Source organism: Triticum aestivum, chromosome 3D, assembly GCF_018294505.1.
Source record: "Triticum aestivum cultivar Chinese Spring chromosome 3D, IWGSC CS RefSeq v2.1, whole genome shotgun sequence".
Classification (NCBI taxonomy): domain Eukaryota; kingdom Viridiplantae; phylum Streptophyta; class Magnoliopsida; order Poales; family Poaceae; genus Triticum; species Triticum aestivum.
The window spans coordinates 498520598-498547530 of record NC_057802.1 but is presented as its reverse complement, the minus strand read 5'-3'; the positions used below and the strand labels follow the sequence as shown (position 1 = coordinate 498547530).

Genomic DNA, 26933 nt, shown 5'->3' with positions numbered 1-26933 from the left:
CGACCAGCCAAGACACAGCAATCAGAGCATGGACGGCGGCGGCGTGCGGCCATCGCTTCCGTCCGCGGCGGCGGCGAGAGGAGCCTCCGGCCCGGACGAGCCTCGCGACGCGCGCGTGGTGCGGGAGCTCCTCCGGTCGATGGGGCTCGGCGAGGGCGAGTACGAGCCGCGCGTCGTGCACCAGTTCCTCGACCTGGCCTACCGCTACGTCGGGGACGTGCTCGGCGACGCCCAGGTCTACGCCGACCACGCGGCCAAGCCCCAGCTCGACGCCGACGACGTCCGCCTCGCCATCCAGGCCAAGGTCAACTTCTCCTTCTCCCAGCCGCCGCCCCGCGAGGTAAGAGTACCACCAATCTCACCGAAAACCCTAGTACCATATATCTTCGTTAGATTCGGACAAATTACTAGGTTCCGTACCTTCATCAATTGGTGAATCACGAGGGCAAGGTGCCAGTTTAAACTCTAGATCCAGCCATCCAGGACCGGCTTTCCTGTGAACCCATCAGATTCGGAGGGAGTAATGTTGTGGATTCCAATTGGGGAAACGATAGGCACAACAGAGAATGTGCCGATGTGTCACAGCAGAAACATTCTCGATAGAAGAAATGATGTGTTCTGTTGAGATTTCAGTTAATATCTGGTTCTTGGGGGAGATATTTTTTGGGAAATTTTTAAATCTCAAATAAGGGGCAACTTCTCGAATAAATGAATGCATTCCACAATCAAAGCCACCATCCGATACTGAAATTATAAGGAAAACATAGGAGGGAATGTGGGATTCGAACCCAGATCATCTCAAGCACTCCCTCTTTAGTGATCTAAATGCTCTTATATTTCTTTATGGAGAGAGTAGTATTCTACCACCCTACCACTAGGACCAAGATGACTCGTTTATCCTTTGGGAAGTTGGAACCTACCAAACTTTTGCTAGCTTGGTGGGTAACTAGGGAGTGCCTACATTTAAATTCCTGCAGATAGTAGCAGATGATGCAATGAGAGTCCAGTTGGGGCAGAAGATCGACATTCAATTTAGTCCATGTCTTGTTAGGAATGTTCAGCTGAGCCCACAGTATCATGTGTACTTTAAACTCAGTTTTGTTAGATTTGACACTCTTCGTAGGTCAAGTCAAATAATCGCACAGAAGGGAGAGCATCTGTTAGAGCCTCAGATCAGATCGCTATGCCTATGCCATAGGGCTGACAAGGTATCGGCGAGGAGGCACCGTAGCCAGCACAGATCAGAAAGATAATGGGTAGTGGCGAACAGAGATTAGGGAAGGCTTCTTTATCGGTAACTCGCATCAGTCGTTGCAGCTACGGGACATGACTCAAGACTAGTGTCCTGGATGGATACAAGGTCAAAACTGCTGCAGAACGTGACTGCTGCAAGTTCTATTGAAACTACTCTTAACTTGGGGAACATAAGACTCTTTCATTGAACGAACTCTTAGCCAATTCCAACTCAGGTGTGCCTGCAGTGGCCTGTGGGTTCCTCCGAAACGGAATTCCCCACATAACATTCCATGATGACGGTTACCTGCCAATTCACTGATACACCAATGTCCCCACTCCCACCCCTTCAATTCTTCGGGAACAAGCTACGCATAGTAGAAAACAATGTTTTGGAATGCATGGCTAGACTTCTATAGAAACACGAAACAAACAGGGTATGATTCTTATTGTATATGGGGCTGGTATCTGAAGATATACCTAAAATGTTGATGAATCATATTGGGCAGTACAAAGATATTAGAGATTGAGGGTCATGCACAAGTATATCCACTTGCGTGTTAACTGCTAAGAAGTGCAACTAAACAACATCTTGGGGGAATAAAGGCTATGAACAACTCATGTGGTTATGCTTTGAAGTCAAGTGCTTGTTTTACGTTTTATCAGATCCCTGGAAACTCAAGCTGACACAAAGTACTCTGTATGCATAGGTGGATGACAAGTCTTTTTGCTGATGTCGCAGGTTCTACTTGAGTTGGCACGCAGCCGGAACAAAATCCCGCTGCCCAAGTCTATTGCTCCACCTGGCTCGATTCCTCTGCCACCCGAACAGGACACATTGTTGAGCGAAAACTACCAACTCCTACCTGCATTGAAGCCGCCAACTCAGATCGAGGAAGCGGAAGATGACAACGAGGGGACCAACGCAAGCCCTGGCAATCCTAGTCCAAGCTATCCGCAGGATCAGAGGGGCAGCGAGCAACATCAGCCTCAGAGCCAGAGCCAGAGGGTTTCTTTCCAACTGAATGCGGTGGCTGCTGCGGCTGCAAAGCGTCCTCTGGTGACAATTGATCAGTTGAACATGGGCTAACTGATTGTAGATCGCTGGCAGGCTCCTAGTGCTTGTTCCCGCGAGCCTGCTTGCTGATGCTTGTGTAGCTGCTGGGATCGCCCTTTCTGGCTAGCGCCCTCCTGTTTCAGCATGAAAAATGCTGATTGTTGAGGAAAGGGAGCAGCCTTGCAAGTAGCATGAAAAAAGTTGTAGCCGTGCACCTCGGATTAATTAATTCTTGTCCATTATTGTCAGCTTATTGATTTTGTAGATGTCGTCAAACTTGAACTGTGCCGTTGTTGTTTCTGAATGCTAAATCGGTGTTCCTATTATGCTTTTGGTGGCATGCACTCTAGTGATCTAAATGCTCTTATATTTCTTTACGGAGGGAGTACAATATAGAGATAAAGATAAATCTGTAGTGCCTGCACCACTTTTGTTTCTTTATCAGTGTTTGCTTTTTTGACTGGGGAGCAGGATGGACTGATACCTTCTATGCGTCTCACATGGAAGAGTTAGTGAGAAATCAAAACAAAAGCCAAAACAGCCCGTCTAGCTCAGTTGGTAGAGCGCAAGGCTCTTAACCTTGTGGTCGTGGGTTCGAGCCCCACGGTGGGCGACCACCTTTTATTTTTTTAATTTTTTGTACTCTACAGGAATCAATTTGCATGCAAGTAGTGCATGAATATGATGGATGGCCACTGCATTGCGACGGACACGCTCCAGTTTATTTACAGCATCAGTTTGCAATTTGTACACAGGGACTTGCCTTTTGCTGAAGCTGTGTTCGAGTAGTTCTTTGATCTCAAGCCATGCCTCACTGCCTCAGTGATAGCATAGATGAGAGACAGGAGAGATGGGTCCAGGGGAGAACAACACCAATTCTTATGAGATTGCCATGGAACACAAAGGAATAATATCATGTATGTACCTTTGTAGAACTTCAATACCACTCAATTGCATTGTGAGACATATACTTTGCTGAAATGAAAATGACAAGTGCTTGTCTCACAATGCAATTTCAGCATATATTCGCCTTTCCCGTCTCTCACAAATCCGATTAAGTTTGATGCAGAATTTTACAGACATGTCACAAATTGGCGATGGATACAGACTAGCAGCAGCGACACGTCAACTGTCATGTCATGCCTTGGTGAGCGATACAACCAGCATAACCCTCGGGCTTCTGGCGTGCTTGACTTGTGAGCTGCGCTGCAGGCTCAAGTGCTTCTCGCCGGTCCTGACAAATTCATCCATGATCTCTGCTGGCGATCCAAAATGCTGGACTATTATCGGCTCGAAAGCAGCTCTCAGGCTATTCACCATCCTGTTTGGGGTGAGGAGGGCGCGGTCCATGCCGCTTATAGGGTCGTGCACCCGCATCTCTGTGATTGAGAAGGAGCCCTCTTCTTGGATGATCTCTCTCAGCTCTTCATCGGAAGGTCCATGCACCGGTATGTACAAAGAATCAAGCTTTTCTTTGTCAATCACACCCTGTTAGTTATCCAAAAAATGCTCATTAGCAAATAACAGCATGGTTAAAAAGTAAAGGATGTATTCACCTCTGAGGCCATGGCGCCTAAAATCTGAGCTGCAGTTCCCCAGATGAGAGAGGTCTCGGTGACAGGCTCATCAGAACGCCTCCCCGGGAGGGAAACAACCATCCGTCCTTCTGGGACCAATTCTTTGGCTCTCAGCTGCAGGAAAAGTGTGAAATCTTTCTTGAATTGTCGTGCATAAGCTCCAGCGACCACTGGGAGTCTTTCACGCCTGACGTTCTCATCCATGTCATACACCGGGATTTGCTTCATCCTTAAATCTTCAGGAGCCTGTGCCTCTGAACGATCAGATAGTGAAGGGGCGAATGCTACTGGAGTGGTGTCAGACTCAATACCTTTGATAGCCAATGAAGGCTGTTGGATGAACAGAAAAGATGCACGGAGCCACTAGGGAAGAGCCTCTCATAGAATGACCCTGGTACAACACCAGTTACAACAACAGGCTCACCGATTTGCCGGACCGCAACCAGGCTTTTCACCACCGCGTTGAAGTCGTTGTATGGGAGATCATTGAGGAGCACACAGACTTCCGGAGGTGGCTGCCGCAACTGAAGAAAGTGGCTGTGGGTGGCCTCGAGGGCGATGGACACCAGTGCTACCGCGTTTGGGCCCGAGGAGCAGCCCAAGTCCGCAATCACCACCTTCCCGTGCGACAAGGTGGTGGTGTTGCTGCATAATTCGACGACCGCTGCTTCTATCAGGGCCTTCATCCTGTTCTGCTCAGCACTCTGCAGACGACTTGTACTTCTTCAGAAATCTAGTTCAATCTTTCCCAATATTGTTTTTATTTTACTATAAGGTGCTAGTTTAGTTGTTAGTAATATAAGATATATTATGAGCAAATTCCTGCTGAAACAGTCTTCAGAAGCCAAGTTTCAGGAGAAGGTACCGTAGAAACAACACTCTTCAGCTAATTAAGAGAGCAGAAATTACCTGAAAACTGGAGTTGTGAGCGTAGCTAGTTTCGCCTTGTCCTTGATTCATATGCACCATCTGTTTGGAAGCCATGGCTTTGCTTGCAGCAGGGCTAGCCTCCGGAGACCTGAACCTGAGAGAGCAAGATTAGGAAGGAGATGGTGAAGATGCACCGGAAGTTCAGCTCTTGTTTTTTATATGCTAGCTGGGGATGGCTCTTCTGGCTGCTTATTGGGCGAAGCAAATGGGTCAACGTGCTTATCAGTCCTAGGGCCAGCTCATACACTGGTTTAATGAAAGATTCGGTCAAACCCAAATCAGGGTATAATACATTAACAACCTATCACCAGAGTTTGTCTTATACCAGCTACCTGTTATTTTGAGGCCATGGCTCCGCTTGCGCTGGAAGTTCAATTTTTCATTTTCAATGCTCAACAGGGATGACTGTTCTGGCTGCTTATTGGGGGCAATGAAATAGTCAATGTGTTTTTCAATCTGTTATTTGTCACTACTATTAAGGCCAGCAACTTGAAAGGCTAAAGTGTCAAACTGGGATAAGAGAATATTTGTTTAAACTAGCAGAACAGATACAAACATGTCATGCCATGGTTGAGAGATACAAGCTAAGAACTCACAGGCCAGTCGTCGTGTCATGCCTTGTTGAACGATAAAACCAGCATCACTCTTGGGTTTTCGGCACGCACACACACAGCTTGCAAACTGCACTGCAAGCTCCAGTTCTTCTTTTCGGCCCTTGAGAATAAAAAATCATCCATGACCGTGTTCCATTAAAAAATGGTTCCCTTAAACATGTGCATATACTATACATCAGAGAGTTGATTACCTTCAAAGCACGCCATGGGTTTTAGTTTACATAATCAAGTGGGCACACATTTGGCCTCAAAGACAGCATCTGTTCACTGTCATCAAATGTGATGTACCTTTAGGGACCTGATAATCATGCCTTTTCGAGGGATACAACCAGCATAGCATATGGACATCTAGCCCGCTCCTCTTGCAAGCTTCCCTCTAGGATCCATCGCCGTTCCGCGGTCCTCATGAATTCATCCATGACATCACCAAAATGTTGGACTAATACCGGCTCAAACAAAGCTCACAGAAATCCGTGCAAACCTTCCTGGGGTGCTGAGAGCATTGTTCATATCAGTTCTAGGTCATGCGCCCGCATCTCCCTGATTGAAAAGGAGCCCTCTTCTTGGATGATCTCCCTCAGCTCTTCGCTAGAAGGTTCATACAATAGCCCATAAAAGGAATCAAACTTTTCCTTGTCAATCACACCCTGTTAATATAACCATAAGATCATGAGGTCAAATATAATGCTCGCACCAATTCAATCGCAAAAGATACCTTTTTTTTTTGCAGGTAATCGCAAAAGATACATGCTAGAAAAGAAAGTAAAGCAGTTTACCTCTGAGACCATGACACATAGAATCTGAGCTACAATTTCTAATATATAAGAGAATTTGGTGGCGATTGCATCAGAACACCTCCCTACCAGCGAAACAATCATTCGGCCTCCTGAGACCAACTCTTTGGCTCTCAGCTCCAGAAAAAGCGTGAAATCTTTTCTGTACTGTTTTGCATAAGCCTCAAGTACTATAGGAAGCCTTTCACTCCTAGAATGCTCATCAATGTCATACGCTGGGATGAGATTCCTCGTTAGATCTTCTGGAGCCTCTAAAGATAAGGTTTTGCTTATGGAGTAGACGAGTAATGCAGTGGATTGATCCATCAAGTAGTATCAAACTCACACCTTTGAGAGCCAATGCAAGCTATTGGACTTGCAAACAAGATGCAAGGATTCACTGGTGAAGAGCCGCTCGTAAAACGACCCTGGTGTGATACCGGTCACGACAACAGGATCATTTGCTTTGACGGAGCGTGACCAGGCTCTTCACCACCGTGCTGAAGTCGTTCTCGGGGAGATCGTTGAGGAGCGCACACACTTCCGGTGGAGGTTGCTAGAACTGAAGACAATGAACGTGAATCGCCTCGACAGCAATCAATACAAGTGCAAGTGTGTTTGGACCAGTGGAGCAGCCCAAGTCCGCGATCACAACTTGCCGGGCTGCAAGGTGCCGGTGCTGCTGCATAATTCAACGATGACCGCTTCAATCAGGTTTCATCTTCTTCTGCTCAGCCTTCTGCAGTTGACATGTACTTATTCAGAAAGAACTAAAACTATCCCAATTCTTGTTCTTATTTTGCATAATGGTGTTAATTTAAATGCCAGTAAAATAAGATATATTATGAACAAATTCTTGGTGAGAGAATCTTCGGAAGCCAAGTTTCAAGAGACCGTAGAGACAACACTGCTAAATTAATAGACAGAAGAGAAAATACCTGAATACTAGAGTTGCGAGCATAGCTAGTTTCCCCGTGTCCTTGAATCATAATCTGCGCCATCTTTTTGGAGGCCATGGCTTTGCATGCAGCACCCCCAACCTCCGAAGACCTTGAACCTTAGAGGACAAGATTAGGATGGAGATGGTGATGGTACCCTTCAATTCTATCTTTTATATGCTGTTCGGGCTGCTTATTGGGCAGACTGATAGGGTCAACATGCTTATCAATCTCAGGGGCTGCTAATAGGAAGGTTGCATGAAAGATTAGGTCAAATTCACATCAGGATATAATAAATTAACAACCGGTCACTACTAGAGTTTGTTTTAGATCAGCTAATTTGTCATTTTGAGACCATGACTTTGATTGCACAGTGGAAGTTCAATTCTTCTTTTTATATGCTCAATTGGGGATGGCTCTTGTGGCTGCTTATTGGAGGCAATTATGACATAAACGTGTTAATTATAAGGTAGAAAGGTTGAAGGGTCAAATTCAGATAAGAATAGCAACCTGTCACGGCCAGATATGATATTTGTTTAAACCAGCACAATTATCATTATTTGACATGGTAGAATATGTTGGCTCTTCAAGTTGAGTATAGAAACAGAAGAATGATTGAACTTACCCTACATTCCTTTTTTACCGGAATTTCCAGTACATGATTAGCATTAACATGATCACGATGAGCTTTACTGAATAAGAACAATAAATTGGAGTGTTCACATATTGTCATGGACCATACAGCTAGTACTGTTTCTGCTCTTATCCTCCCTCCAAACTCTTGAAGATTCTTTTGTGTGTGTCTCATTCCCAATCTCCTGATTGGAAATAAATAACATGTTACAACTGTTTTGCCACAAAAAAGAGAGTAAGTGCTACAATCTCAAGCAGTCAACTGGCCAACATAACTCAAGCTTTGTAGAAGCCATACATTACAATGTGTTGTACAGTTAAAAGCTAGTTGAGCGAGTTCATGGGCAGCCGCATTTGTTAATGGATATAGATCGAAGGAAACAAATGCAGTGCCTCTTAAACAAAGAAACAAAGCAGGGACACATCACTCACCTGGTCATCTGATCAAGCACTTATTTCAGTGGAGACACCCTCCCCGCGAATTTAGTCGGACCTGAGCACCCCGCGTGTGGACCACCCAGCCAGTCGCCGCTCACAAAGCAGTGCCTGCCTTGATCACCATGAAAACTGTAGCCTTAGTTGGTGGTTGTGTTCGGCTCCATGCTGCCATCCATCTATCTTTCTCCCAGAGCAAGTGCGTCGACCACATGTCCATTCAACTCGGCTCCCAAGAGGTCATGATGACACGCAGTAGAACTACTTGCGCACCATGATCTTTCAGCGTGTCCTGCACAAGCGGCTCCGCCCGTCGGCCGTGTACGGAGCACCTAAGGAGGAGGGTAGGCGGCATTTCGTCGAACTGATGGCGGGCGGTGGAACGGAGAGCCCAACTTCCAGGCCACCCTTTGCCTTTCTAGTTCTTGTTAGCAATCCGGCGACTCTAGTAGAGGCAGATTATCCTCTTCACCTCCAGCGACAGCGCAGGTAGTAGAGGTAGGCGACTGCGCCGCCACGTTCTTTGACCACCTGCACGCAGCCGCCAGCCAGTAGTGGAAATCCCGTCAGTATCCGCGGCGCATGGGGCGACAGGAGGAGGGATTTGACCGAACCGAACCTGCTGGAAGAGTGGGCGGCGTCGACGCCCTGCGCTATGACGACGAGGAGGCGCGTCGGCGTCGAAGAGGTGAGTCGAGGAGCGCCGGGATGGCGGCTGCGTCGTCGTAGAGGCGCGGGTCCGTGCCCGTCCGCTCCACCACCTACGAAGCTGCCGCGCCGCTCGCCTGCAAAACGAACATTCCTGACTCTCTCCGGCCGCGGCGGCGAGGGTGGTAGGCGGAGCGGATCTCGCCGGCCGTTGTGTCTCGCCCGGGAGACCGTTGGAGAAGCGCGCACGGGAGGTGCCCAGTTCACAAGCTGGGCCGGAATTTCCATTTCCCTCTTTCTGGGCTGCACTAACTAGGCTGGCAGAGGGCCTCGGCACCCATCCGTATGAGGCATTGGACCCCGTCCCCCCAGGACGCCGTCCCCTCAATTTTTTTTTAATAATAACAAATGGACCCGGGACGCCGCTGTACACAGTACACTGCCTCTGCCTGTATCATTCGAGCTCTGTGTTTTGATTTCAAGAGAATCTAAATGGTTGATGAAATACGGGACGAGCAATATATGGCCGTCGCTACTCCAACTTCACCTAGAATTCCAATTTCCAAGCTAGCTTCATTTTGAACATATTGTTTTGTCAGAACTAGGGTAACATAGTTCAGTTGTACACCCTCCTTACTTGAAATGCATATCTACTACATGTAATATTCAGAGAGCTAGAAATATGGGGTCTTCTGGTGCATGAAAAGTAGAGTACTAGAAACAGATAGGACATAACCCAATTCCATAGACTTTTAAATGGCTTTGAAATACTTGCTGTCAGAATAAGCACAAGGTTTCTTGGCTCCTCCTGCGTAGGAGGCTATACACCAGAGCACCAGAGCGTTGTTTCAGAGCAGGTTACAGTTGTGTCAGGTGTGACTCCCTTTCTCTAGAAACAAGAGACCATCTCCCCTTCCCGTCTCCATTTGCATTTGCTTGCTTGAACTGCATTTGTCCTGGCTGGACTTATTATCCATCCAACATTCGGAACATTCTTCCTCATCTCAGGCGCAGAATTGCCCTGCCCTTTCTTCATGGAAATTGTGATGCTTGTCTCTTGGGCAATCTAGACCACCATGAACGACTACATCATCAAGGGTACGCACTGTAATCTCTACATACGCTACGCAGGAGAAAATTCAAGGAGAAGATGAAATGGCTTGTTCACGACGGCAATCATGCTACAGATTGTGACCATTCTGCAGTAATGCCCAGAAATCCAACAACGAAAAAGTTACAAAAGCGAGTACAAGGGGTGAATCATAGACGCCAGGGCGCATTACAAAAAACAGATGAACATTCATAAGTCGGGCTGCAGCGTACAGTAGTTCCACAGACCCCCGGTAAGCAAATCTAAACCTATTTCTAGCCTAGAACAAATATATTGCAGAATTAACAAAGCTTATGGAGAACAACAGGGCACATCATATATTCAACGATTCAGTTGCAGTGCTAAATTTAGAAAAGAGGGAAAAGGTTGAGCTGACATTATCTACTGCAGATATTAAGAACCACATTGCACACAAGATATCATCAGACTTAACAGTGCAGCATCGGGTACATAACGTGTCCTAATTAAGATAGGAAACAGTAATTCCATCACAGAAGATACATCTAAGAGTCAAAAGTAATTCATAACTGCCATCGGATCAGAAGATGCAAAATTTGGCATGATATATTGCTCCCAAAACAATTTGTAACATAACACTTACTGGAGTAAGAATTTACAGCCCAAAAATGGCTAATCCTGCGGTAACATACGCATGCTCAGGTTCTTTTCCATTTGATCTGATAGTTCAATCCCACTTGTCTTTTACAGCTACATCAGGATCAAAATTGTAGTATCATACATAACTGCAATCCTAAGTCTAAGAATTTACAGCCCAATCTTCTGAACCAACTACAACTTGCTTGCATCACTAATCCCTCTATGATTCCTGAGGTTTTCATCACAGGGCCCCCAACCCAATCCTCTGGGCCCATGTGTATCCATGTCGGCAGGAGCTCTACTGAAGCACCATTTCTTCTTCAGAGAAGAAATCGAACATGTCCCACAATCGTGTCAGCAGTTCGGGCTGAGGTGAAGAAGAATTTTATTGAAAGTATCCGTCGTTCCAGGGATCACCTGTGATTAGAGTGTGACTCTCACCCAAGTCTGGTCTATGTTCCAAAGTTCCAGCAGCAAAAGAAAAACACCTGTCAAGCAAAACTGTGTAATCGTCTGAGTCTAGAAAAACAACTTAGAAAAGGGAACTGCGTATTGTGTCAGAAAGTTTAATGTGCAATAGTACTACATATTCTGTAAGATCGTTGTGGAGTAACGGCCAGAAATCCAACAATGAACAACGCCTGTATCCTCCAAACAACATATGATGTATGTTAAAGTGTCAGGCAAAAAACTACTGAATGTACAAGACCCATCTAGAAAACAGCAGCCACAAATTGTGTCAGGATTTTTATTTGGTAAACAAAACACATAGTTAAGTTCTGAGCACATGTAAGATACCAAGCACATCTTCAGTTCACTACAGCAATCGAGCTACAAAATTTGACCATTCTGCAGTAATGCCCAGAAATCCAACAACAAAGAAGTTACAAAAGTCCGGCTGCATTCAGAAAAAACAGATGAACATTCATAAGTCCGGCTGCATTCAGAAAAAAAAAACAGATGAACATTCATAAGTCCGGCTGCAGCATACAGTAGTTCCACAGACCCCGGTAAGCAAATCTAAACCTGTTTCTAGCCTAGAACAGAGATATTGCAGAATTAACAAAGCTTACGGAGAACAACAGGACACGGCATGTATTCAACGATTCAGTAGCAGTGCTAAATTCAGAAAAGGAGAAACAAGGTTCAGCTGACATTTATCTACTGCAGAAATTAAGATCCACATTGCACAACACAAGATAGCATCAAACTTAACAGTGGAGGATTGGGTACACATCACGTCCTAGTTAAGATACCAAACAGTAATTCCATCACAGAAGACACAACCAAGAGTCAAAAGTAATTCTTAACTGCCATCGGGTGAGAAGCTACAAAATTTGGCATGATATATTGCTCCCAAAACTGAGCCATGATATAATGCCGTAGAGTATACGATATAGAGTAAAATGCTTATGGTTTGCTTTTAGCAAACAAAGTAAGCATAACAGTAAAGGTAATGACTAGTTTAGTGGTATGATGAGATCTTGAATAACTGAAGCAGTAGAGGCGCCGGAGGTGAACATCTTCAGAGATGGCCGTTTTATGCAAGAACTCTGTTAGGCGCACTGACTTCCATGGCAGGATCCCAGCAGGGCCGGTGCCACTGCCGTCATTGAGCAGGGCAAGGGCGCAGATAGCTCTTCCCAGGACCAGTTCATCTCTGGGTCCGCAAGAATATTCGCCAAGAAGTCGTCTTCCAGTTCCACCACGGGATTTGGTGCGGAAGGAGGGGGCGAGGCAAACAGGACGGGCGACGGCAGATTTGATGGAGGGGGCAACGACGGAAACAGGAGCTGCCGCCTGGCTGCGGGTGATTCGTCCATGGGGGCCTTGCTCTTCTTGGGCGCAGACGCGTGCAGAGATGGCGGAGAAAGCCGAGGGCCGTCGTCAGGCGTCTTCCTCTTGCGCGCGGACGCCGAGTTCTTGGAGGCGGACTTGAGGAACCGCGGGCTCTGGTAGATCTTGCAGAGGCAAAGAACCGGCCCCGGCTGGCCGCCGTCTTCTTGGCCGACGCTGAATTCCATCATGAGCCACTCCGGCGGCTTCTTGTCTTCCTTGGGATTGGGTGTGTAGGTGAACTTCTCGAAGCGGCCGACGGCGTGGCCCTCACCGTCGACGACGTCATTCCCTCGCTCTTGTTTCCATGTGCCCTTGCCTCCTCCGACGATCCGAGACTTGCGGCTATTCTGGGCGCTCTTGGGCTTCACGAGGCTGAAGAAGTACCAGTTCTTGCTCTCGCCTTGAGCCCTCGCCGGGCCTGGCAGGCGGCCGGAGACGAGGGAGGCCGGATCTGTGGCGTATACGTCTGCCTCGTGGAAGAACTGGCTGGTGGCGTCTGGCAGGGGCTGGCCGGAGATTCTTGGGCGGAGGTAGAAGGAGACGAGCTCGCTGTCGGTCGGGCAGAAGGCAAAGCCAGGCGCGGGCTCAGGAGGAGGCGGCGGCGACGCGATGGGTGGAGGCGAGGTGGGTGACGCGCCAGGGGTCAGGAGGGAGGCGGCCGCGACGCCATGGGCTAGGGTTTGCGGCGGCGGCGGGTGGTAGGGAGAGACGCGGCGGCCGGCTCCCTCCCATTCGAACCAAGGGTTCGGGAAGAAGGCGGGTTCGTCCTCGCTTGAGTAGAAGGAGGAAGAGCCGGGCAGCGGCGGCGACGCCATGGGGGCTAGAGTTTGAGGGAGAAGAGGAGGAGGGGAGGGGGACGCGCCGGAGGCAGGGAGAGGCGTCGGCGGCGGTTCCAGTTTTAAGGACGCGCGAGCTGTGTTGGGGGTTGGGGTCGGGGACTTGGCGCGTTTCCTCTGGTGGCCCTCCCCAACTTTTCAACCCAACGGTGGTAACCGGATTTGAAGCGAAATGTTTCCATTCCTTTTTGAGTTAGCTTTGAAGCGAACTTGGAAGGCCAAGTGCGCACGATTCTTGCTACTAGTCGGATTGAGCTTGGGACAATTTCCATTGTTGGAATGGGGGAGGGGGGGTCGGTGTTTTGATGAAGCTTTTGCCGTGCCGCGGCATGCTGCCATGGAGCTGCAATGGGAGCATCGTCGGGCCCGTCGGTGCTGCCATGGAGTGCTGCCATGTAGCTTGCCATAAGAAACCTCCCATGCTGCAAGGGGGCTAGCCTGCTGCGAACTGGTCGCCGGTAGTGCATCGGTGGCAGCACCAGCGAAGTGTTGCGACGCAGGTCGCTGAGAACACTGATGTTGCAGTCACCGCCAGCCTCAGCAGACGCCGATGCCGGAAGAAAAGGGGGTCGAGGGCCGCTGCTGTTTGTGGCTGCAATGGAGGGATCAAGGGCGCTGATGTGCTACTTTTTCTAGAGAAATGATGAGAGACCGGCTTTATAGATAAAGCCCACAGATGAGAGTGACCGGTACAACCAACCCAAAAACTCAATAGAAAGAGTCCACGACAGTTAAAGGCTGCACATGCAGCATCACACAAATTGACGGCACGCAGGCCAACTACCTACGCACAAACGATACGAAACTAAGAGAACCCCAACAACAACCTAGGGCACCGGAGGGTTGATCCTGGTTAGAGATAGAAATTGTTGTTGTCCGAATATGCGAGATCAGCAGCTTCGTCGCATCCTTGTCTCACTCCTTAGGGCATTTCTAACTGAACCCCAATAAATAGAGGAGGATACGGTGGAGTAAACCCTTGTGGAGTATATTTACTCCACAAAGATTTGGCCGGACCTAGCCGGTCCCTATATTTAACGGAGTAAATGTTGTTTTTTCTAAACTTTGCAATTCTAATATACATTGCAACTACATATTAGCACACATATAGAAACTAAACATAAATTTAAATGTTCAAGCAAATCACGAATATAGTTTACAAACTGAATTTAAAGTTTACAAACTGAATTATTCAGATTTAAGCACACCGAATGGTCCAAATGTAGCAAATAGCATGTGATAGAACAACTAGGATTCGCTATGATATTGCCAGTGATGCTCAATAAGATCTTCTTGGAGCTGAGCATGAACTTGTCAGTTCTCAATCTTGCGATGCTCTTCAAGGAATGCCAAGTGAAGGAAATATGCCCTAGAGGCAATAATAAAGTTATTGTTTATTTCCTCATATCATGATAAATGTTTATTATTCATGCTAGAGTTGTATTAACAGGAAACATAATACATGTGTGAATACATAGACAAACATAGTGTCACTAGTATGCCTCTACTTGACTAGCTCGTTGATCAAAGATGGCTATGTTTCCTAGCCATAGACATGAGTTGTCATTTGATTAACGGGATCACATCATTAGGAGAATGATGTGATTGACTTGACCCATTCCGTTAGCTTAGCACTTGATCGTTTAGTATGTTGCTATTGCTTTCTTCATGACTTATACATGTTCCTATGACTATGAGATTATGCAACTCCCGTTTACCGAAGGAACACTTGTGTGCTACCAAACGTCACAACGTAACTGTGTGATTATAAAGGTGCTTTACAGGTGTCTCCGAAGGTACTTGTTGGGTTGGCGTATTTCGAGATTAGGATTTGTCACTCCTATTATCGGAGAGGTATCTCTGGGCCCACTCGGTAATGCACATCACTATAAGCCTTGCAAGCATTGTAACTAATGAGTTAGTTGCGGGATGATGTATTACGGAACGAGTAAAGAGACTAGCCGGTAACAAGATTGAACTAGGTATTGGGATACCGACGATCGAATCTCGGGCAACTAACATACCGATGACAAAGGGAACAACGTATGTTGTTATGCGGTTTGACCGATAAAGATCTTCGTAGAATATGTGGGAGCTGTTGGGGAACGTAGCAGATATTTAAAATTTTCTACGTATCACCAAGATCAATCTATGGAGTCATCTAGCAACGAGAGAGAGGGGAGTGCATCTACATACCCTTGTAGATCGCGCGCGGAAGCGTTCAAGAGATCAGGGTTGATGGAGTCGTACTCGTCGTGATCCAAATCACCGATGATCCTAGCGCCGAACGGACGGCACCTCCGCGTTCAACACACATACGGAGCGGGGACGTCTCCTCCTTCTTGATCCAGCAAGGGGGAGGAGAAGTTGATGGAGATCCAGCAGCACGACGGCGTGGTGGTGGAAGTAGCGGGATCCCGGCAGGGCTTCGCCAAGCGCAAGCGGGGAGGAAGAGGTGTCACGGGAGGGAGGGAGGCGCCAGGGCTTGGGGTGCTGCTCCCATGCGCCTCCCCACTATATATAGGGGTGGAGGGGGCTGGTTTCTTGCCCTCCAAGTCCATTGGGGCGTTGGCAAAGGTGGGGGAAAGAAATCCCATCATTTCCCTTCCCCACCGATTGTTATCCCCCTTTTTTAGGGATCTTGATCTTATCCCTTCGGGATATGATCTTATTCCTTCTAAGGTGGGATCTTGGTGCGCCTTGACCAGGGGTGTGGGGCCTTGCCCCCACTACCCACGTTCATGTGGGTCCCCCCATGCAGGTGGGCCCCACTTCGGAACCTTCTAGAACCTTCCCGGTACAATACCGAAAAATCCCGAACATTTTCCGGTGGCTAAAATAGGACTTCCCATATATAAATCTTTACCTCCGGACCATTCCGGAACTCCTCGTGACGTCCGGGATCTCATCCGAGACTCCGAACAACTTTCGGTTAACCGCATACTAATATCTCTACAACTCTAGCGTCACCGAACCTTAAGTGTGTAGACCCTACGGGTTCAGGAGACATGCAGACATGACCGAGACGACTCTCCGGTCGATAACCAACAGCGGGATCTGGATACCCATGTTGGCTCCCACATGTTCCACGATGATCTCATCGGATGAACCACGATGTCGAGGATTCAATCAATCCCGTATACAATTCCCTTTGTCAATCGGTACGTTACTTGCCCGAGATTCGATCGTCGGTATCCCAGTACCTTGTTCAATCTCGTTACCGGCAAGTCACTTTACTCGTACCGTAACGCATGATCCCGTGGCTAACTCCTTAGTCACATTGAGCTCATTATGATGATGCATTACCGAGTGGGCCCAGAGATACCTCTCCGTCATACGGAGTGACAAATCCCGGTCTCGATTCGTGCCAACCCAACAGACACTTTCGGAGATACCTGTAGTGCACCTTTATAGCCACCCAGTTACGTTGTGACGTTTGGTACACCCAAAGCATTTCCTACGGTATCCGGGAGTTGCACAATCTCATGGTCTAAGGAAATGATACTTGACATTAGAAAAGCTCTAGCAAACGAACTACACGATCTTGTGCTATGCTTAGGATTGGGTCTTGTCCATCACATCATTCTCCTAATGATGTGATCCCGTTATCAATGACATCCAATGTCCATGGTCAGGAAACCATAACCATCTATTGATCAACGAGCTAGTCAACTAGAGGCTTACTAGGGACATGTTGTGGTCTATGTATTCACACATGTATTACGGTTTCCAGTTAATACAATTATAGCATGAACAACAGACAATTATCATGAGCAAGGAAATACAATAATAACCATTTTATTATTGCCTCTAGGGCATATTTCCAACAGTCTCCCACTTGCACTAGAGTCAATAATCTAGTTCACATCACCATGTGATTAACACTCAAAGTTCACATCGCCATGTGACTAATACCCAAGAGTTTACTAGACTCAATAATCTAGTTCACATCACCATGTGATTAACACTCAATGAGTTCTAGGGTTTGATCATGTTATGCTTACGAGAGAGGTTTTAGTCAACGGGTCTGCAACATTCAGATCCATGTGTGCTTTACAAATCTCGATGTCATCTTGTAGATGCAGCTACCACGCGCTACTTGGAGCTATTCCAAATAACTGCTCTACTATACGAATCTGGTTCACTACTCAGAGTCATCCGGATTAGTGTCAAAGTTTGCATCGACGTAACCCTTTACGACGAACCCCCTTTCCACCTCCATAATCGAGAAAATTCCTTAGTCCACTAGATACTAAGGATAAGTTCGACCGCTGTCATGTGATCCCTTCCTGGATCACTATTGTACCCCTTGACTAACTCATGGCAAGGCACACTTCAGGTGCGGTACACAACATAGCATATTGTAGAGCCTATGTCTAAAGCATAGGGGGTGACCTTCGTCCTTTCTCTTTCTTCTGCCGTGGTCAGGTCTTGAGTCTTACTCAATACTCACACCTTGTAACACAGCCAAGAACTCCTTCTTTGCTGATCCATTTTGAACTCCTTCAAAATCTTGTCACGGTATGTATTCATTTGAAAGTACTATTAAGCGTTTTTGATCTATCCTTATAGATCTTGATGCTTAATGTTCAAGTAGCTTAATCCAGGTTTTCCATTAAAAACACATTTCAAATAACCCTGGATGCTTTCCAGAAATTCTACATCATTTCTGATCAACACATTTCAAACAACATATACTCATCAAAAATTCTATAGTGCTCCCACTCACTTCTTTGGAAATACAAGTTTCTCATGAACTTTGTATAAACCCAAAATCTTTGATCATCTCATCAAAGCGTTCATTCCAACTCCGAGATGCTTACTCCAATCCTTAGAAGGATTGCTGGAGCTTTGCATACTTGTTAGCATCTTTCAGGATTGACAAAACCTTCTGGTTGTATCACATACAACCTTTCCTCAAGAAAATCGTCGAGGAAACAATGTTTTGACATCCTATCTGCAAGATTTCATAAATAATGCAGTAACTGCTAATATAATTCTAACAGACTCTTAGCATCGCTACGAGTGAGAAAGTCTCATCGCAGTCAACTCCTTGAACTTTGCCGGAAAACATCTTAACGACAAGTCGAGCTTTCTTAATGGTGACACTTACCATCATTGTCTGTCTTCCCTTTAAAATCCATCTGTACCCAACAGCCTTACCACCATCAAGTAGTTCTTTCAAAGTTTATACTTTGTTTTCATACATGGATCCTCTCGGATTTTATGGCCTCGAGCCATTCGTCGGAATCCGGGCCCACCATCGCTTCTCCATAGCTCGTAGGTTCATTGTTGTCTAGCAACATGACTTCTAAGACAGGATTACGTACCACTCTGAAGTAGTACGCATCCTTGTCGTCCTATGAGGTTTGGTAGTGACTTGATCTGAAGTTTCATGATCACTATCATAAGCTTCCACTTCAATTGGTGTAGGTGCCACAGGAACAACTTCCTGTGCCCTGCTACACATTAGTTGAAGTGACGGTTCAATGACCTCATCAAGTCTCCACCATCCTCCCACTCAATTCTTTCGAGAGAAACTTTTCCTCGAGAAAGGACCCGTTTCTAGAAACAATCACTTTTGCTTCCAGATCTGAAATAGGAGGTATACCCAACTGTTTTGGGTATTCTATGAAGATGCATTTATCCGCTTTGGGTTCGAGCTTATCAGCCCGAAACTTTTTCACATAAGCGTCGCAGCCCCAAACTTTTAAAAAACGACAGCTTAGGTTTCTCTAAACCATAGTTCATACGGTGTCGTCTCAATGGAATTGCGTGGTGCCCTATTTAAAGTGAATGCGGTTGTATCTAATGCCTAAGCCATAAAAGATAGTTGTAATTCGATAAGGGACATCATGATATGCACCATATCCAATAGGGTGCAGTTATGATGTTCGGACACACCATAACAATATGGTGTTCCAGGCGGTATTAGTCGTGAAACAATTTCCACAATTTCTTAATTGTGTGCTAAACTCGTAACTCAGATATTCATCTCTATGATCATATCACAGACATTTTATCCTCTTGCCACGACGATCTTCAACTTCACTCTGAAATTACTTGAACCTTTCAATAATTCAGACTTGTGTTTCATCAAGTAAATATTCTCAGCATCTACTCAAATCATCTGTGAAGTAAGAACATAACGATATCCACTGCGTGCCTCAACACTCATTGGACTGCACACATCAAATGTATTACTTCCAACAAGTTGCTCTCTTGTTCCATCTTACTGAAAACGAGGCCTTTCAGTCATCTTGCCCATGTGGTATGATTTGCATGTCTCAAGTGATTCAAAATCAAGTGAGTCCAAATGATCCATCTGTATGGACTTTCTTCATGCATATATACTAATAGACATGGTTCGCATGTCTCAATCTTTTCAAAAACGAGTGAGTCCAAAGATCCATCAACATGGAGCTTCTTCATGCGTTTTATACCAATATGACTCAAGTGGGAGTGGCAGAAGTATGTGGTACTATCATTACTATCTTATATCTTTTGGCATGAACATGTGTATCACTATGATCGAGATTCAATAAACCATTCATTTTAGGTGCAAGACCATTGAAGGTATTATTCAAATAGACAGAGTAACCATTATTCTCCTTTAATGAATAACCGTATTGCGATAAACATAATCCAATCATGTCTATGCTTAACGCAAACACCAAATAACAATTATTCAGGTTTAACCCCAATCTCGATGGTAGAGGGAGCATGCGATGCTTGATCACATCAACCTTGGAAACACATATCGTCATCTCACCTTTAGCTAGTCTCCGTTTATTCCGCAGCTTTTATTTCGAGTTACTAACACTTAGCAACCGAACCGGTATCTAATACCCTAGTGCTACTAGGAGTACTAGTAAAGTACACATTAATATAATGTATATCCAATATACTTCTGTCGACCTTGCCAGCCTTCTCATCTACGAAGTATCTAGGGTAGTTCTGCTTCAGTGACCGTTCCCCTCATTTCAGAAGCACTTAGTCTCGGGTTTGGGTTCAACCTTGGGTTTCTTCACTAGAGCAGCAACTGATTTGCCGTTTCATGAAGTATCCCTTCTTGCCCTTCTAGAAACTAGTGGTTTTACTAACCATCAACAATTGATGCTCCTACTTGATTTCTACTTTCGCGGTGTCAAACATCATGAGTTGCTCAAGGATCATCATGTCTATCCCTGATATGTTATAGTTCATCACGAAGCTCTAATAGCTTGGTGGCAGTGACTATGGAGAACCATCACTATCTCATCTGGAAGATTAACTCCCACTCGATTCAAGTGATTGTAGTACTCAGACAATCTGAGCACATGCTCAACGATTGAGCTTTTCTCCCTTAGTTTGCAGGCTTAAGAAACTTGTCAGAGGTCTCATACCTCTTGACGTGGGCACTAGTCTGAAATCCCAATTTCAGTCTTTGGAACATCTCATATGTTCTGCGACGTTTCAAAACCGTCTTTGGTGCCACAATTTTAAACCGTTCAACATTACACACTGAACTATCACGTAGTCATCAAAACGTGTATGTCAGATGTTTCGCAACATCCACAAACAACGCTCGAGGTTCAGCACACCGAGCGGTGCATTAAGGACATAAGCCTTCTGTGCAGCAATGAGGACAATCCTCAGTTTACGGACCCAGTCCGCATAATTGCTACTATCAACTTTCAACTAAATTTTCTCTAGGAACATATCTTAGTAGAACTAAAGCGTAAGCTACGACATTATTTGCAAAGACCTTTTGACTATGTTCATGATAATTAAGTTCATCTGATTATTTAATGAACTCCCACTTAGATAGACATCCCTCTAGTCATCTAAGTGATACATGATCCGAATCGACTAGGCCGTGTCCGATCATCACGTGAGACGGACTAGTCATCATCGGTGAACATCTCCATGTTGATCGTATCTACTATACGACTCATGTTCGACCTTTCGGTCTCTTGTGTTCCGAGGCCATGTCTGTACATGCTAGGCTCGTCAAGTCAACCTAAGTGTTTTGCTTGTGTTCCGAGGCCATGTCTGTACATGCTAGGCTCGTCAACACCTGTTGTATGCGAACGTTAGAATCTATCACACCCGATCATCACGTGGTGCTTCGAAACAACGAACCTTCGCAACGGTGCACAATTAGGGGGAACACATCTCTTGAAATTTTAGTGAGGGATCATCTTATTTATGCTACCGTCGTTCTAAGCAAATAAGATGTAAACATGACAAACATCACATGCAAATCATAAAGTGACATGATATGGCCAATATCATCTTGCGCCTTTGATCTCCATCTTCGAGGCGCGGCATGATCACCTTCGTCGCCGGCATGACACCATGATCTCCATCATCATGATCTCCATCATCGTGTCTTCATGATGTTGTCTCGCCAACTATTACTTCTACTACTATGGCTAACGGTTAGCAATAAAGTAAAGTAATTACATGGTATTTTCATTGACACGCAGGTCATACAATAAATTAAGACAACTCCTATGGCTCCTGCCGGTTGTCATACTCATCGACATGCAAGTCGTGATTCCTATTACAAGAACATGATCAATCTCATACATCACATATATAATTCATCACATCCTTTTGGCCATATCACATCACATAGCATACCCTGCAAAAACAAGTTAGACGTCTTCTAATTGTTGTTGCATGTTTTACGTGGCTGCTATGGGTTACTAGCAAGAACGTTTCTTACCTACGCAAAAGCCACAACGGTGATATGCCAATTGCTATTTACCCTTCATAAGGACCCTTTTCATCGAATCTGATCCAACTAAAGTGGGAGAGACAGACACCCGCTAGCCACCTTATGCATCAAGTGCATGTCAGTCGGTGGAACCTGTCTCACGTAAGAGTACGTGTAAGGTCGGTCCGGGCCGCTTCATCCCACAATGCCGCCGAATCAAGATAAGACTAGTAACGGCAAGCAAATTGAACAAATCATCGCCCACAACTACTTTGTGTTCTACTCGTGCATAGAATCAACGCATAGACCTAGCTCATGATGCCACTGATGGGGAACGTAGCAGAAATTTAAAATTTTCTACGTATCACCAAGATCAATCTATGGAGTCATCTAGCAACGAGAGAGAGGGGAGTGCATCTACATACCCTTGTAGATCGCGCGCGGAAGCGTTCAAGAGAACGGGGTTGATGGAGTCGGACTCGTCGTGATCCAAATCACCAATGATCCTAGCGCCGAACGGACGGCACCTCCGCGTTCAACACACGTACGGAGCGGGGACGTCTCCTCCTTCTTGATCCAGCAAGGGGGGAGGAGAAGTTGATGGAGATCCAGCAGCACGACGGCGGGATCCCGGCAGGGCTTCGCCAAGCGCAAGCGGGGAGGAAGAGGTGTCACGAGAGGGAGGGAGGCGCCAGGGCTTGGGGTGCTACTCCCATGCGCCTCCCCACTATATATAGGGGTGGAGGGGGCTGGTTTCTTGCCCTCCAAGTCCATTGGGGCGTTGGCAAAGGTGGGGGAAAGAAATCCCATCATTTCCCTTCCCCACCAATTGTTATCCCCCTTTTTTAGGGATCTTGATCTTATCCCTTCGGGATATGATCTTATTCCTTCTATGGTGGGATCTTGGTGCACCTTGACCAGGGGTGTGGGGCCTTGCCCCCACTACCCACGTTCATGTGGGTCCCCCCATGCAGGTGGGCCCCACTTTGGAACCTTCTAGAACCTTCCCGGTACAATACCGAAAAATCCCGAACATTTTCCGGTGGCCAAAATAGGACTTCCCATATATAAACCTTTACCTCCGGACCATTCCGGAACTCCTCGTGACGTCCGGGATCTCATCCGGGACTCCGAACAACTTTTGGTTAACCGCATACTAATATCTCTACAACTCTAGCGTCACCGAACCTTAAGTGTGTAGACCCTACGGGTTCAGGAGACATGCAGACATGACCGAGACGACTCTCCGGTCAATAACCAACAGCGGGATCTGGATACCCATGTTGGCTCCCACATGTTCCACGATGATCTCATCGGATGAACCACAATGTCGAGGATTCAATCAATCCCATATACAATTCCCTTTGTCAATCGGTACGTTACTTGCCCGAGATTCGATCGTCGGTATCCCAGTACCTTGTTCAATCTCGTTACCGGCAAGTCACTTTACTCGTACCGTAACGCATGATCCCGTGGCTAACTCCTTAGTCACATTGAGCTCATTATGATGATGCATTACCGAGTGGGCCCAGAGATACCTCTCCATCATACGGAGTGACAAATCCCAGTCTCGATTCGTGCCAACCCAACAGACACTTTCGGAGATACCCGTAGTGCACCTTTATAGCCACCCATTTACATTGTGACGTTTGGTACACCCAAAGCATTCCTACGGTATCCGAGAGTTGCACAATCTCATGGTCTAAGGAAATGATACTTGACATTAGAAAAGCTCTAGCAAACGAACTACACGATCTTGTGCTATGCTTAGGATTGGGTCTTGTCCATCACATCATTCTCCTAATGATGTGATCCCGTTATCAATGACATCCAATGTCCATGGTCAGGAAACCATAACCATCTATTGATCAACGAGCTAGTCAACAAGAGGCTTACTAGGTACATGTTGTGGTCTATGTATTCACACATGTATTACGGTTTCCAGTTAATACAATTATAGCATGAACAACAGACAATTATCATGAGCAAGGAAATACAATAATAACCATTTTATTATTGCCTCTAGGGCATATTTCCAACAGGAGCCAATATGAGCATCCAGGTTCCGCTATTGGTTATTGACCGGAGACGTGTCTCGGTCATGTCTACATAGTTCTCGAACCCGTAGGGTCCGCACGCTTAAAGTTCGATGACGGTTATATTATGAGTTTATGTGTTTTGATGTACCGAAGGTTGTTCGGAGTCCCGGATGTGATCACGGACATGACGAGGAGTCTCGAAATGGTCGAGGCGTAAAGATCGATATATTGGACGACTATGTTTGGACACCGGAAAGGTTTCGGACATTTATCGGAGTACCGGGGGTTACCGGAACCCCCCCCCCCTCCCCCGGAACTAATGGGCCTTGTTGGGCCCTAGTGGAGAGAGAGAGGGGCCGGCCAGGGCAAGAGGCACGCCCCCTCCCCTTGAGTCCGAATAGGACAAGGAAGGGGGGGGGCGATGCCCCCCTTGCCTTTCCCCTCTCCCACTCCTTCCTTCCCCCTCCTTCTTGGACTAGGAAAGGGAGGGGCAAACCTACTTGGAGTAGGTTTCCCCCTCCTAGGGCGCGCCACCCCCTTGGCCGGCCCTCTCATCCTCCCCCCTTTATATACGGAGGAGGGGGGCACCCCATAGACACAACAATTGATCTCTTGATCTCTTAGCCGTGTGCGGTGCCCCCCTCCACCATAATCCATCTCGATAATATCGTAGCGGTGCTTAGGCGAAGCCCTGCGTCGGTAGAACATCATCATCGTCACCACGCCGTCGTGCTGACGGAACTCTCCCACAAAGCTCGGTTGGATCGGAGTTCGAGGGACGTCATCGAGCTGAACGTGTGCTGAACTCGGAGGTGCCATGCGTTCGGTACTTGATCGGTCGGATCGTGAAGACGTACGACTACATCAACCACGTTGTGCTAACGCTTCCGCTTTTGGTCTACGAGGGTACGTGGACAACACTCTCCGCTCTCGTTGCTATGCATCTACATGATCTTGCGTGTGCGTAGGATTTTTTTTAAATTACTACGTTCCCCAACAGTGGCATCCGAGCCAGGTTTTATGCGTAGATGTTATATGCACGAGTAGAACACAAGTGAGTTGTGGGCGATACAAGTCATACTGCTTACCAGCATGTCACACTTTGGTTCGGCGGTATTGTTGGATGAAGCGGCCCGGACCGACATTACGCGTACGCTTACGCGAGACTGGTTCTACCGACGTGCTTTGCACATAGGTGGCTGGCGGGTGTCAGTTTCTTCAAATTTAGTTGAACCAAGTGTGGCTACGCCCGGTCCTTGAGAAGGTTAAAACAGCACTAAGTTGACAAACTATCGTTGTGGTTTTGATGCATAGGTAAGAACGGTTCTTGCTCAGCCCGTAGCAGCCACGTAAAACTTGCAACAACAAAGTAGAGGACGTCTAACTTGTTTTTGTAGGGCATGTTGTGATGTGATATGGTCAAGGCATGATGCTATATTTTATTGTATGAGATGATCATGTTTTGTAACCGAGTTATCGGCAACTGGTAGGAGCCATATGGTTGTCGCTTTATTGTATGCAATGCAAATGCCCTGTAATGCTTTACTTTATCACTAAGCGGTAGCGATAGTCGTAGAAGCATAAGTTGGCGAGACGACAACGATGCTGCGATGGAGATCAAGGTGTCGCGCCGGTGACGATGGTGATCATGACGGTGCTTCGGAGATGGAGATCACAAGCACAAGATGATGATGGCCATATCATATCACTTATATTGATTGCATGTGATGTTTATCTTTTATGCATCTTATCTTGCTTTGATTGACGGTAGCATTATAATATGATCTCTCACTAAATTATCAAGGTATAAGTGTTCTCCCTGAGTATGCATCGTTGCGAAAGTTCTTCGTACTGAGACACCACGTGATGATCGGGTGTGATAGGCTCTACGTTCAAATACAGCGGGTGCAAAATAGTTGCACACGCGGAATACTCAGGTTAAACTTGACGAGCCTAGCATATGCAAATATGGCCTCGGAACACTGAGACCGAAAGGTCGAGCGTGAATCATATAGTAGATATGATCAACATAGTGATGTTCACCATTGAAACTACTGTTGGAAATATGCCCTAGAGGCAATAATAAAATGGTTATTATTATATTTCCTTGTTCATGATAATTATCTATTGTTCATGCTATAATTGTGTTATCCGGAAATCGTAATACATGTGTGAACACATAGACCATAACATGTCCCTAGTGAGCCTCTAGTTGACTAGCTCGTTGATCAATAGATGGTTACGGTTTCCTGACCATGGACATTGGATGTCATTGATAACGGGATCACATCATTAGGAGAATGATGTGATGGACAAGACCCAATCCTAAGCATAGCTCTAGATCGTGTAGTTCGTTTGCTAAAGCTTTTCTAATGTCAAGTATCATTTCCTTAAACCATGAGATCGTGCAACTCCCGGATTCCGTAAGGATGCTTTGGGTGTACCAAATGTCACAACGTAATTGGGTGACTATAAAGGTGCACTACAGGTATCTCTAAAAGTGTCTGTTGGGTTGGCACGGATCGAGACTGGGATTTGTCACTCCGTATGACGGAGAGGTATCTCTGGGCCCACTCGGTAATGCATCATCATAATGAGCTCAATGTGACTAAGTAGTTATTCATGGGATCATGCATTATGAAACGAGTAAAGTGACTTGCCGGTAACGAGATTGAACAAGGTATTGGGATACCGACGATCGAATCTCGGGCAAGTAACGTACCGATTGACAAAGGGAATTGTATACGGGATTGATTGAATCCTCGACATCGTGGTTCATCCGATGAGATTATCGTGGAGCATGTGGGAGCCAACATGGGTATCCAGATCCCGTTGTTGGTTATTGACCGGAGAGTTGTCTCGGTCATGTCTACGTGTCTCCCGAACCCGTAGGGTCTACACACTTAAGGTTCGGTGACGCTAGAGTTGTAGAGATATTAGTATGCGGTTAACCGAAAGTTGTTCGGAGT

At 46.3% G+C, this 26933-nt stretch overlaps 3 protein-coding genes and 1 non-coding gene across 7 annotated transcripts; 2 read left to right on the top strand and 2 right to left on the bottom strand.

Moving 5' to 3' along the window:
* The first annotated feature begins 13 nt into the window (after positions 1 to 13).
* Positions 14 to 2616, top strand: LOC123079972 (transcription initiation factor TFIID subunit 9). Its single transcript, XM_044502816.1, has 2 exons — positions 14 to 340; positions 1976 to 2616. The coding sequence occupies exons 1-2, from the start codon at positions 29 to 31 to the stop codon at positions 2321 to 2323; spliced, it is 660 nt and encodes a 219-aa protein (XP_044358751.1). The 5' UTR covers positions 14 to 28; the 3' UTR covers positions 2324 to 2616.
* Positions 2617 to 2830: 214 nt separating this feature from the next.
* On the top strand, positions 2831 to 2903 carry TRNAK-CUU (transfer RNA lysine (anticodon CUU)). Its single transcript has one exon. It is a non-coding gene; the product is annotated as a tRNA-Lys (tRNA).
* Positions 2904 to 3185: 282 nt separating this feature from the next.
* LOC123079971 (probable jasmonic acid carboxyl methyltransferase 2) lies at positions 3186 to 9114 on the bottom strand. 4 transcript variants are annotated; one of them, XM_044502812.1, is made up of 11 exons: positions 8810 to 9114; positions 8188 to 8721; positions 7748 to 7940; positions 7123 to 7361; positions 6188 to 6923; positions 5603 to 6058; positions 5394 to 5511; positions 4777 to 4891; positions 4179 to 4571; positions 3847 to 4113; positions 3186 to 3778 (listed from the first exon to the last, which is right to left on the bottom strand). In XM_044502812.1, the coding sequence occupies exons 8-11, from the start codon at positions 4849 to 4851 to the stop codon at positions 3428 to 3430; spliced, it is 1086 nt and encodes a 361-aa protein (XP_044358747.1). In that variant the 5' UTR covers positions 4852 to 4891; positions 5394 to 5511; positions 5603 to 6058; positions 6188 to 6923; positions 7123 to 7361; positions 7748 to 7940; positions 8188 to 8721; positions 8810 to 9114; the 3' UTR covers positions 3186 to 3427. The 4 variants fall into 4 exon arrangements, with proteins under 4 accessions (XP_044358747.1, XP_044358748.1, XP_044358749.1 ...); XM_044502813.1 differs by having other exon boundaries at positions 7123 to 7241; XM_044502814.1 differs by having other exon boundaries at positions 7123 to 7234.
* Positions 9115 to 10580: 1466 nt separating this feature from the next.
* On the bottom strand, positions 10581 to 13333 carry LOC123075073 (transcription factor JUNGBRUNNEN 1). The gene has a single exon (XM_044497755.1). It carries the CDS (start codon positions 13198 to 13200, stop codon positions 12103 to 12105), a length of 1098 nt encoding a protein of 365 aa, XP_044353690.1. The 5' UTR covers positions 13201 to 13333; the 3' UTR covers positions 10581 to 12102.
* Positions 13334 to 26933: the final 13600 nt, after the last annotated feature.

Bases quoted from the DNA above. Each gene is read 5' to 3' on its own strand.
- LOC123079972 (XM_044502816.1), top strand. From the start codon at position 29: ATGGACGGCGGCGGCGTGCGGCCATCGCTTCCGTCCGCGGCGGCGGCG. The intron at 341-1,975 runs GTAAGAGTACCA...CTGATGTCGCAG, and splicing joins CCCAGCCGCCGCCCCGCGAG to GTTCTACTTGAGTTGGCACG.
- LOC123075073 (XM_044497755.1), bottom strand. From the start codon at position 13,200: ATGGCGTCGCCGCCGCTGCCCGGCTCTTCCTCCTTCTACTCAAGCGAG.
- LOC123079971 (XM_044502815.1), bottom strand. From the start codon at position 4,851: ATGGCTTCCAAACAGATGGTGCATATGAATCAAGGACAAGGCGAAACT. The intron at 4,114-4,178 runs GTATTGAGTCTG...TCAGAGGCACAG, and splicing joins GCCTTCATTGGCTATCAAAG to GCTCCTGAAGATTTAAGGAT. The intron at 3,779-3,846 runs GTGAATACATCC...GATAACTAACAG, and splicing joins TAGGCGCCATGGCCTCAGAG to GGTGTGATTGACAAAGAAAA.